Source organism: Neolamprologus brichardi, chromosome 3, assembly GCF_056152115.1.
Source record: "Neolamprologus brichardi isolate AB-2024 chromosome 3, ASM5615211v1, whole genome shotgun sequence".
Lineage (NCBI taxonomy): Eukaryota > Metazoa > Chordata > Actinopteri > Cichliformes > Cichlidae > Neolamprologus > Neolamprologus brichardi.
The window spans coordinates 18,281,572-18,294,717 of NC_142106.1; the positions used below are offsets into that span (position 1 = coordinate 18,281,572).

The window sequence follows — 13,146 nt, forward strand, 5'->3', positions numbered from 1 at the left end:
AAAACAAAAAAAAAACGCAATAGACTGAATGCAAAAACAATGGATAAAAATTTATAATAAACTCAATACAATTACAATTACATTTAAATGGGTAATATTATATTCACAATGCTTTCATTTTAACTTTTACTTAATGTCATTCACAATATATTTTAAAGATGGTAAATGGACTGGTGTGTGTGTGTGTGTGTGTGTGTATATATGTATGTATGTATATGTATGTATATATGTATATATATATATATATATAGCTCTTTTCTACTCATCTGAGCACTCAAAGCGCTTCACACAACTTGTGCATTCACCCATTTGCACAAGCACATTTTTCTAAGTGCTTCATCACACACATTCATACTCCGATGGATGCATCGGAGAGCAATTTGGGGTTAGTATCTTGCCCAAGGATATTTGGCATGCAGACTAGTGGAAGCAGGAATTGAACCACCAACCTTCCGATCAGTAGATGACCTGCTCTACCACCTGAGCTACAGCCACCCCAGAAGTCTACAATATTTGAAACATAAAAGATCTAAAATGATTCCATGGAAAATACAATACCTTACAGTGTATACACGTATGACTAGGTCATTGAATCAGTGTCTGTTGTGAGTCTCGAGTAAGTTGCCTGTAATGATATTTAATGTCCAGCAGGTGTCAGTATGGAGCAAAACAGCAACACTGTGTCGACACAGTATCGATACAGTTTGGGGAATGTGCTGAAACGCTTCATGAGGCCTCATCTACCCATCACTACTAGAGAGTGTCTATATGTGTCCACTCCTCTTAGTGTTAAATGAACACTTTTGACAGTGTTATATTTTTAAAAGTAACCTAGTTAGTTTTGAAGATTTACAATGACTAACACTGAGCAGTGCTGATTTTCTAAATGGTAAATGGCCTGTATTTGTATAGCGCTTTTACTAGTCCCGCCTAGGGACCCCAAAGCGCTTTACACGTCCAGTCATCCACCCATTCACTCTCACATTCATACACTGGTGGAGGCAAGCTACAGTTGTAGCCACAGCTGCCCTGGGGCAGACTGACAGAAGCGAGGCTGCCATATTGCGCCATCGGCCCTTCTGGCCAACACCAGTAGGCGGTAGGTGAAGTGTCTTGCCCAAGGACACAACGACAACAACGAGACTGTCCGAGCCAGGGCTCGAACCGGCAACCTTCCGATTACAAGGCAAACTCTGCATCGTTTTCTTAAGAAAATGATATGTTTTCTATATATACATATTTTTGCTTTACACTCAAATTGGGTAATATATTGATAACTGAACTTGGTTCCATTATCACGATATTACCAAGTTTGGTTATGGCTAAAATAATAATAAAATAATAATTAATATCTGAATGTTTGTGTAGTGAAACCAATTAGACTATTCACTTCCACTAATAGTCATCAGAGCAAAGACCTTTTGTGGCTCTGATTCCTTTTGCTTCTGACTAATCTAACAAAATACCCCCTTTGTCAGATCCACCAACTTGTCTCTGTTCAGTATTTCTCTGTCACAATTCTTCTTTTTCTCATCCAGTGTCCATTGAGCGTGTAACATGTTTTGTTTTTCCATTACTAATTTGTCTCCGCTGACTGAAGCCTGTCTTTGTTTTCCTACTGGTTCTTCCTCATCTCCTGAAGTTCCCTGTTGAGTTGTTTTTTCTGATTTTCCAATTTCTCCTTATTTTTTTTCACTACAGCAACAACAGAAACAACAACAAGACATGTCAATCAAAAGATGAAATGCACAAATATGCAAATATTATTTACTCTTTGCAAATATGCAAGGAGTAAATGATATTGCAGTATAGTAAATTTTCTCTCGTAGTATTTTATTCCACTGTAAAACAATAAACCACATGTCGATTTCAGAATCAGAATCAGAATCAGAAAGAGTTTTATTGCCAAATGTTGAGCAGGTTTACAACATTAGGAAATTGCTGCGGTACTTAGAGCAAACATACTGTCGTATAACACTTATATAGACATAAAAAAATAAAAATAAGAATTAAAAGTGCTAAGTAGATAGATATATACATGAGTGCAGGTGGTGATCAGTGCCAAACATGGCATGATGCAGTGAATACAGCGTAGGGTCATGTGTTAGTGGTGGGAACAGTCATACGGTTATTGTTCATGAGTCCAACAGCAGAGGGGAAGAAACTGTTCTTATGGCGAGAGGTTCTGGTGCGACTGGACCGGAGCCTCCTGCCTGAGGGGAGCAGGTCAAACAGACTGTGTCCAGGGTGAGAAGGGTCAGCTGAGATCCGAGCTGCACGCCCCAGTGTCCTGGAGGTATACAGGTCCTGCAAAGATGGGAGTCTGCAGCCAATCACCTTCTCAGCAGAGCGCATTTCCTTATGATACCAACTATCAAACCACCTGCAATCAGTCCAGCAATTGTAAAACCCACCACCTTGGAAGTGTACACTGAAAAGAAATAAGATATCTGGCATCAATGAAATCATGTATAGAAGACAGCCCAATTAATATTTAATGCAAATAGCTCTAATTATAAATATCTCAGTATACATGAACAAGTAAGCCAACCTCTGCTTGTGTCGGACTCAGTTAAATTTAAGGCCAAAGTCCTCCAGTAAAATCATTTTTACTTCCATATTTGTGATGTCTAATCTTAGGTAATCTTAGTGTTTGAAGATTTAAGTTGACCTTGGTGCACTTATGGCAAACTTGATGGCATGATAGAGAAAATAAATTCTGCCTTATCAGACTATTGTTACACCCCTTGTACTTTATAAGGTTCAATGTTCATTTGATCTGTAAATAATATATGTACTGAGGAGTGTAAAATGGCTAACAGCAGAGGGCAGAGTGGAACTAACAAAAAACGAGAGACGAAAACAGCCATTACTGAATGTTATAATTCAGAGGAATGAAGATTAGTTATGGATAGTTTTTTTTAAATATTGGATTTAATCTGCTATGTAATCAGTTACATCCCCCATTAGTCCAAGTATCTTTGTTTTGAAATGCTTGAGTTGGAACTCTAAAAACAAACAAACAAACAAACAAACAAACAAAAATGACAATAATGAATGAATTATTTAATTAAATAAATAATTTTACTCACCCAAAAAGTAACAAATAGCCAGAGATGGGTCACATCTGTGACATTTAACATTATTAGTGTATAGCAGTAATAAATATTTCTACTTACACCATCAACACCAGCAATACATTAAACAGGAAGAGGAAGTCCCAACCTACATTCTATCTTTGCTGTATTTCAGTCCAGTGTTCTCACAGTCAACAGTAAGAGATTATGGATTATGCAGCTCTAAGTATCCGACTTTGTAAGTACTGATTCTACCAATTAATTAATTAATATATTAATTAATACCAATTAATTCTACCAATTAATCATTCAATAGCAATCACATATGTCTGATGCACAAAATTCCATTTGTCTCTTCAGTAACTGCTGTTTTAGTGATGATGGCCGTACAAGCTGACCACAGTAACTTTGCTGGTGAGTAAGAAGCAGTTTCTTCCTGATATAAAGTGTAATTTTAGATTTCAACTACCTTCAAAACTGTTTGAAGCTCTGAAACTGTAGTCTTTAATGGTCTGCATTTTTTAACACAAGCAGATCCTGCCTAGAAAGTAACGTCACTGCCTTTGGAGTTTTATTTTTTTTATTTTGTAATACTAACACATTTTGAAATATTTTTTTCTTATTTTAAGAACAGATAATTCATTTGATTGCTTTCTTTCTTCATATCTCTGTCTCAGGTGCAGTTTTTGCTCGCGTTGTTCCAGACAAGCATCAGTTCTTTGAATACGATAATGTCTCTGTACATTGTGAGGAAGATAAGAGCATCGGTGAATGGATCGTGAAGTGGAAATCCCATAAAATAACAAACTCTTCCCTCACATTGAGCATATCAGCATCACCCTGCACAATTTATCCCATCTTTGAAAGACACAGTGGAGAATACTGGTGTGAAAATGAAAAGGGAGAACGAAGTGAGGTTGTGAACATTTCTGTCACTGGTATGTTGGGTGACTATATGCTTTATTTATATTTATATGCAGTGTTGGGAAGGTTACTTTTAAAATGTATTCCATTACAGAATACAGAATACATGCCCCAAAATGTATTCTCAATGAGAGTAACATATTCTGAATACTTTGGATTACTTAATATATTATCATGCTGTTTACAACTACATGAATGTACTATTGCTGTGATTTATTACTGTTACTGAAGGTCCGCGGCTCCGAACCGTAGTAAAGGGACCTCTGGCTAATACGGTGGGTTCTGTGTCGGGCTCGTAGCCGAAAAATAGCTTTACTTTGTTGTCTGGGTCAACTTTGCTAGCGAGAGACAGAGAGAGGCGTTGAAAGGCTGCTCCAACGGAACTTATTGTTTTTGGAGGAAAACACGAACACGGTGTACAGTCGAGTCTTAATAGCTTACTTACAACTGGGCTCGTCAGGCACTCTTCTTGGCTGCAGTGGTTATTATTATATTTACATGCTTCCTGCTCCCGTTTTTGCTCGATGACAGCTCGTACTTTTCCTTTTTCTCCCTCCCTCGCTCACAGACACATAACGTGTATGGCAGTCCATTCTCCATTCAGCACGGACTACACTGCCTATGATGCTATATTCTTTAGAGCTATACCTGTAGCATTCTGCCTATTAGCTTAGCACAACAACAACAGGCGCTCTCTCACCCAGGAAACACGCAGAGAGAGAGCGTGTTACCCTGTAACCATGGCAACCGTAACGCTGCCGCCTGGAACAACAGAACATAGCTGTCAAACAAAACCCAAACAGGCCTGACCCGCCACAATATGAAACAGGGAAGTACCGCCGTGTAATCCATTTATTTCAACAAAGTAACTGTATTCTAAATACCACCTTTTTAAACGGTAACTGTAACGGATTACAGTTACTCATATTTTGTATTTTAAATACGTAACGGCGGTACATGTATTCCGTTACTCCCCAACACTGTTTATGTTACTAACCTTACTAATGTCCACTGACAATATATGGCAACATTTCTTTAAAATATCCCCCTATAAGGGGACAATCAAGATGAATATGAAGAACATTTTTTATACTCATCAGTGCACTAATACTCAATAATATCTGTTAACAAGAGATACAAAAGTAGTTAAGGGTACAGAGTAAAACCTAATAACCAGCAGTCTATAATACAAGTCAGGTCCTACTTTAGTTTTTTTTTAGCACTTTTCATAAAAATCTAATTTTCCTTAGTGAGATCTTTACTAAAACATGTTAAAAATTAACTGATAAAATATATTCTAATTACTTCCCAGCTGGTTTTGTAATCCTGGAAAGTCCAACCTGCCCTGTGAAGGAGGGAAATGAGGTGACCCTAAATTGTACAAACAAGAAAACTCAGTCAGAACACATAACTGACTTCTACAAAGATGGTTTATCTCTTGGGACCTGGTATCAAAGCAGCATGACCATCAAAAATGTCTCCAAGTCTGATGAAGGACTCTACAAGTGCAGCATATCTGGAGCTGGAGAATCACCAGAGAGCTGGTTAACTGTTATAAAACAAAGCAAAGGTGATTTAGATCATATATATATATATATATATATATATATATATATATATATATATATATATATATATATATATATATATATATATATATGTATATGTATATATATATATGTATATATATATATATATATATATATGTGTTTTATTTGTTTTTGTTTTTATTTTTCCTGAATTGTTAATATCTTCAATGTAGACTTTCCAGTGCCTCACAAAGAGACTGATCTTCCATATAGTCCCTTCCCTAAAATGCTCTGGACTGTTATCTGTGTTTTACTGGTCGATCTGTTGTTGTTCTTGGTGGGCCTGCTTCTTCAAAACAAATGCAAAGGTACAGAAACCATGTCTCCCAGAAAGTAGACAGATATAAATAGACTTTTCATTCAATTTAATTTCCTAATATGTCAGGTATTAGGTATAATAATTATTATCAGACTTATTTACCAGATAAGTAAATTGTACTATTAAAAGAATGCAACAGAGGATTATGTTTTGCTTTTGTTGTAGTTTTTTTTAAAATGTTTTAGCTTCTGACATGTTGATTATTAGACATCATTGCATTAACATTCCCTAACATTTCCCTTGCTCTCTTTCCTACTAATGTATTTTTTTCTTGGTTTTTTTCAGTATCAGCCTGTTTTTCATCAGTACAAGGTTCACGCTCATGTGAAGACAACACAGGTGAGAAACTGCATACTTGTTCACTGGACACAAAATAAAACAAAATAAAAAAACAAAATAAAAATAAAATAAAGTCTCAGTCAGTGGATGTTCAGTTTGTGGTTAAAATCATGCAAACAGTTGAATGACCCACAGGGTCATTCTCTGAAACATCAGACAAATCTGAACAAAGTTCCCACCTTACTACCTCAGAATGAGCTGATTTCCTTCCAGAGTAAGTTTAACATGTACAGTGCATCCTGAAAGTATTCACAGTGCTTCACTTGCTCCACATTTTGTCATGTTACACCCTTATTTCAAAATTGATTAAATTAATTTTCACCTCAAAATTCTACACCCAATACTCTATAATGACAAAGAGACAAAGTGTAATAAAAAACAAAAATATAACAGGTCTGTAGACAGGTCTTGTTTGTAGATTTAAAGACAAGTTTGTATCCAAGCACAGATGTACAGAAGGGGACAGAAAAAAAATTCTCCAGCACCTAGGGTGCCAGTGAGCACAGTGGCCCCCATCACTCGTAAAATAGAAAAGGTTTGGTATTACAAGGGCTCGTCCTAGTCCTGGCCAGTCTGAGCAATCAGGGTAGAAGGGCTTTAATCAGGGCTTTTACTGCTCAGTAAAAGGGACACGAATGCCCGTCTAGAGTTTGCCAAAGAGGAGGGACTCTCAGACCATGAGAATCAAAATGATTTGGTTTGATCTGAACCAGGTACTGCTCATTACCTGGCCACTGCCATGCCTTCAGTGAAGCAAGGGAGTCACTTCATCATGATGTGATGATGTTTTTTTCATCAGAAACTGGATCTAGTCTGGTATGATGGCGCCTTTGTTTGGCTGCCGGCTGTGGTTTCTCTGTGATGTTTTTCTCAGCCTTTTTGCTTTCGCTTTTTGTCACTAATGTGTTGGCTGCCCTTGTCTATGATCGCCTGACCCTATTATCCATCCGATCCTTTATGATAAGTCCAGATGCCTCATCCTCCTGCGGTATATTCCATCCTCTGCTGCCGACACCGGTGTCTGGATCTTCGTTAGGTGTCATCAGTGGCGCCTTTCTGTGTCCGTGCAAGTCACGGAGGAGGAGAGGAAAAAGAGCAGGTGTAAAACTCAGACTGTTCTGGAAGCGGGGACTAGCGGTGCCTGGATCTATGAGACGGCGCTACCTCAGGAGTGTTCATCCAGACACTCCTGTTGTTTGGCCTTCCATCCCCGCAGTGAGTGGAATTTATGAGCGTCGCGGATCAAACTCTCTGTTTCTTCGTCCTCTGAATCGGCCGCTTCTGTTAATAATATGTCTTCTACTTCGCTGAGCGTGGCGCTTTTTAACGCTCGATCAATGACTAATAAAACGTTCTTGCTGAACGATTTTATTCTTTCCAAGAAACTGGACTTCTTATTTCTAACTGAAACCTGGCAGCGCGATGGTGACTTTTCATCCGTCATCGAACTTTGCCCAAGTGGGTACTCATTCATCAGCCAGCCTCGGACGTCAGGTCGAGGAGGAGGAGGAGGTGTCGCTGCGGTGTTTGGAAGCCGGTTTTACTGTCGCGCAGTGTTGGTCGGACATTTTTCATCCTTTGATCTACAGCTGGTTAGAATTGGAAAGGAAGATCCATTTTACTGTGCTGTAGTGTATCGTCCACCTGGCCTAAACAGTATGTTTTTAAAGGAGTTCAGTGACTTTTTATCCTCGACTTTGAACCTGTCCAGACTGGTTATAGTCGGGGATTTTAATATACACGTTGATGATGACTCTGACCTCTTTGCCAGAGGTTTCCTTAGCGTCATGGATTCTTTTCATTTTACTCAGCATGTGTCTGGTCCCACACACACCAAAGGACACACACTGGACCTTGTTTTTACTTTAGGTTTAAACATTGATTTTATTTTTTATTTATTTCGGATCATCATTGTATTCTTTTTAGCCTGTCTTTTCATCTGTCCCTCTCTCCTATTCGACACGTGGTTAGCGCTCACATCTTAAATTCCTCTACTGCTGTTAAATTTTCCGATGCCTTTAATTTAGTTTTATCTCCTTATAATGATGTTCATTTTTTAACAAATCTTTTTAATAATCATTGTCTTTCTATTTTAGACAATGTTTGTCCTGTCAAAGCTAGACTAGCTCCGGTTTCAAATTCGTCTCCCTGGATAAATGACAGCATTTGCTTCTTAAAGCATTGCTGCCGTAAGGTTGAACGTTCATGGAGGAAAACGCGTTTGCATGTCCATCTCCTTCATTTAAAGGACCTTTTAGTCTCTTTTAACCCTTCAGTTCGAGATGCAAGGGCGGCCTATTTCTCAGACTTAGTGTCTAAGAGCAGAAGTAACCCCAAGGTACTATTCATCACCATTAGTGATGTTGTTGCTCCTGCTCCACCTGCTGTCCCAATTTCATCAAATGAAGATTGTGAAAAATTTCTTTCTTTCTTTGTTGAAAAAGTCAGTAACGTGAGGAACAATATCTCTCCTTCTGTGTCTCTCTTGTCTGCTCCAACTCAAGCTAGGCCTGTTATTTTAGAAAGATTTTTACCTGTGTCCTTAACAGAGCTGGTCAAGTTAGTTAATTTGATGAAAGCGTCCTCCTGCTCTCTTGATATTTTACTTGGATCTTTGTTTAAAAATGTCTTTCAGTCTATTGGTCCCTGTGTGCTCACAATTATCAATACCTCACTGGTTTCTGGTCAGGTCCCTGTTTATTGTAAGAATGCTGTTATTCACCCACTGTTAAAAAAAACCCTAAGCTTGATGCTTCTCTTCTTAGTAGCTACAGACCGATTTCAAAATTACCTTTCATTGCTAAGATTTTAGAAAAGGTCGTGGCTAAGCAGCTTATAGCTGTTTTAGATTCATTCTGGATAAATTCCAATCTGGCTTTCGTAGAGCTCACTCTACTGAAACTACACTTCTTAGAGTCTCCAACGACATTTTGATGAGATGTGATGCAGGAGAATGCTCCGTTCTGTTGATGTTGGACCTGACCTCCGCCTTTGATACTGTGGACCATCATATTCTGCTAGATAGGCTGAGACACTGGGTGGGTATATCAGGGGCTGCTTTGGACTGGTTTGAATCCTATTTGCATGAACGATTCTTTTCTGTGGCTACCTCTAAGTACCTCTTCCTCTTCTACTTTTCTTGCCTATGGTGTGCCACAAGGTTCAGTTTTGGGGTCTTTATTGTTCTTGCTGTATTTACTTCCTCTTCAACACTTGTTGAGCACTTATAAGGACATTTCGTATCACTGCTATGCAGATGATATTCAGTTATATATCTCCTTTAACCCTTTAAAGCCGGTCGGAGCGGGCACGCTCCTTTTTCCCTAACTATTTTTAAATCCCGGTAGCACTGCAACTGCGTAAGCTAGCGCAATATTTTTTTTTTGCATATGAAACCGGAGGAGTTGTACTTACATCTTATGCCATCAGCTTGTCCTAGGTCACAGTTTCCTTCCACATAAAGCTTGCTTTATGTGGAAGGAAACTTGCTTTTGGTTGATTTTTATTTTTAGGTTTTAGCTTCTGTGAAGCACTTTGTGATTTTTATCTAGAAAGGTGCCATATATATATATATATATATATATATATATATATATATATATATATATATATATATATATATATATATATATATATATATATATATAGCATATATATATATATATATATATATATATATATATATATAAATAAAATTTTACTTACTTTACTTAAGTAATTGAGGAAAAAATGAATGCAGCAATGTACAGAGATGTCCTTGGTGATAACCTGCACCAGAGCGCTCCAGACCAAAGACTAGGGGAAAGGTTTATCTTCCAATAGATTCAAGATTCAAGATTTTTATTTGCCATTTGCACACAGGACTGACAGTCCATGCACATTGGAATTCTTGTGCAGAGCTTTCCAGGTCACGTCACACTTTTTACAGTATAAAGACAGAGCAGCTAAAAAAGAAAGATAGAAATAAAGTAAGAAGTGGCACAATCATATTATTTGCTATATACATTAAAAAAAACTGTACAGAGAGTGTTGTAATACACTTCTAGTATTGCACTCATAATATTGCAAATTTTTCACAGATCTGTTACGCAAGTCTGTTTGAGTATATTGCACATTAGTTTGTGAACATTCAAAATGAGGTAAAGTAGTGCTGTTTTATTTTAAGTGTTCTGTGTTTTTTGTTTGCCATCAGTCTGACTGTGGCGTATTCAGTGTTGTGTTTATATTTCAGTGTTTGTGTTTTGCCATCAATCTGACAGTTGCGGGGAAGAAGCTGTTGAAAAACCTTGTTCTGTGTGTGATGATGCTGTCCGCTCTGTTGTGGCTCAGATTGTATATGCAGTTTTTGTGTCTGAGCAGAGATGGTGCTGGATGGTGTGAGTCCCTGATAATTCTCTCTGCTCATTTTTGGCAGTGTTGTGCGTACAGAAGGTCCATGGAAGGAAGTTTTGTTCCTATAATCCTCTCCGCAGGCTTTATGACTCTTTGCAGAGCCTTCCTCTCTGTCTGTGTGGTGTTTCCATACCAGACAGTGATACCTGCGGTGAGGATGCTCTCTATCAGTCCTCTGTAGGCCTGGGTGAAAGGGCGGTGGTTCATGCTGGCTTTCCTGAGCACCCAAATGAAATAAAGCCTTTGCTGGGCTTTTTTCACTGTTGTTGTGGTGTTGAGAGTCCAGCTCAGGTGTGATGCAACCTGCAGTCCCAGGAATCTGTGGCCGTTGGCCCTCTCCACCTCTGTCACTTTGATGATAAGAGGCTGCAGGGGAGGGAGGTTCTTCCTGAAGTCCAGTATTAATTCCTTGGTCTTGTCCGTGTTGAGGATGAGGTAGTTTTTTTTCCTTCACCATAGACAAGAACGTTGTTTTACTAGAGACCTGTACCCAGACTCATCACCCCCCTTGATATGGCAGCCTCGCTTCTGTCAGTCTGCCCCAGGGCAGCTGTGGCTACAACCGTAGCTTGCCTCCACCAGTGTGTGAATGCGAGAGTGAATGAATAGTGGCATTGTAAAGGGTGCCTTGAAAAGCGCTATATAAATCCAATCCATTATTATTATTACAAGGTCATTAAGATAAGATGGGGTCTGATTATTTAAGACCTTGTATGTGAGGAGCAGGATTTTGAATTCAATTCTGGATTTAACAGGAAGCCAATGATGGGAAGCCAAAAAAGGAGAAATATGCTCTCTCTTTCTAGTCCCTGTCAGGACTCTTGCTGCAGCATTTTGGATCAACTGAAGGCTTGTCAGTGAGTTTTTTGGACATCCTGATAATAATGAATTGCAGTAGTCCAGCCTGGAAGTAATAAATGCATAAACTAGTTTTTCAGCGTCACTCTGAGACAGGATATTTCTAACTTTAGAGATGTTGTGTAAATAGAAGAAGGCAGTCTTACATATTTGTTTAATATGTGCGTTGAAGGACATATCCTGGTCAAAAATGACTTTAAGGTTCCTCACAGTGTTACTGGAGGCCAAGGTAATGCCATCCAGAGTAAGAATCTGGTTAGATACCATATTTCTAAGATTTTCAGGGCCGAGTACAATAATCTCAGTTTTATCTGAATCAAGAAGCAGAAAGTTAGCGGGCATCCAGGTCTTTATGTCTTTAAGACATTCCTGCAGTTTAACTAATTGGTGTGTGTTATTTGGCTTCATGAACAAATAGAGCTGGGTGTCATCTGCATAGCAGTGAAAATATATGCTATGTCTTCTAATGATGCTGCCTAAGGGAAGCACGTATAATGTAAACAGAATTGGTCCTAGCACTGAACCCTGTGGAACTCCATAATTAACCTCAGTGTGTGAAGAGGACTCTCCATTTACATGCACAAATTGGAGTCTATTAGATAAATATGATGCAAACCACTGCAGCACAGTACCTGTAATACCTACAGCATGTTCTAATCAATCTAATAGGATGTTATGGTCAACAGTATTGAACGCTGCACTAAGGTCAAGAAGGACAAGCACAGAGATGAGTCCACTGTCAGAGGCCATAAGAAGATCATTTGTAACCTTCACTAAAGCTGTTTCTGTGCTGTGATGAACTCTGAAACCTGACTGAAACTCTTCAAATAAGCCATTCCTCTGCAGATGATCTGTTAGCTTTTTGACAACTACTCTTTCAATGATTTTTGATATGAAAGGAAGGTTGGAGATTGGCCTATAATTAGCTAAGACTGCTGGGTCTAGAGATGGCTTTTTGAGTAAAGGTTTAACTACAGCCAGCTTGAAGGCCTGTGGTACATAGCCGATTATTAGAGAAAGGTTGATCATATTTAAGATCGAAGAATTAATTAATGGCAGGACTTCTTTGAGCAGTTTTGTAGGAATGGGGTCTAAAAGACACGTTGATGGTTTGGAGGAAGTAATTATTGAAGTTAACTCAGAAAGATCAATTGGAGAAAAAGAGTCTAACTTAACATCAATGGTACTAAAAGTAGCTGTAGATAATATTACATCTGTGGGATGATTATGTTTTTATTTTCTTCAATCAGTGACAAATAGTAAGATGTTCTGGCTTTGCGGAGGGCTTTCCTATAAAGCAGCAAACTATTTCTCCAGGCTAAATGATGATCCTCTAAATTTGTGACACGCCATTTCCTCTCCAGCTTACGAGTCATCTGCTTTAGGGTACGTGTTTGAGAATTATACCACGGAGTCAGGTACTTCTGATTCGAGACCTTAGTTTTCACAGGAGCTACAGTATCATAACAGCTGGTTTATTCTCCTACCTTCGATCTCTCTAGTGTACCTCTTCAAGCGGCTGGCCAAGGCTGTGAGTCGTTGCTTGGCAGTTTCCAAAGCCAGGTATGGATATCTTGCTGTACTTCTTAGGCATCTTCTTTGTTGTACCTTTCTGCAGCTTTGATAGTTGGCTAACCTCCGTCCGTGC

General features: G+C 38.6%; 1 protein-coding gene across 1 annotated transcript; it reads left to right on the forward strand.

Moving 5' to 3' along the window:
- The first annotated feature begins 3,284 nt into the window (after positions 1 to 3,284).
- On the forward strand, positions 3,285 to 7,029 carry LOC148103716 (low affinity immunoglobulin gamma Fc region receptor III-A-like). Its single transcript, XM_087839518.1, has 7 exons — positions 3,285 to 3,315; positions 3,438 to 3,491; positions 3,755 to 4,015; positions 5,314 to 5,571; positions 5,764 to 5,898; positions 6,195 to 6,248; positions 6,962 to 7,029. Exons 1-7 carry the CDS (start codon positions 3,285 to 3,287, stop codon positions 7,027 to 7,029), a joined length of 861 nt encoding a protein of 286 aa, XP_087695644.1.
- The last annotated feature ends 6,117 nt before the right edge of the window (positions 7,030 to 13,146 follow it).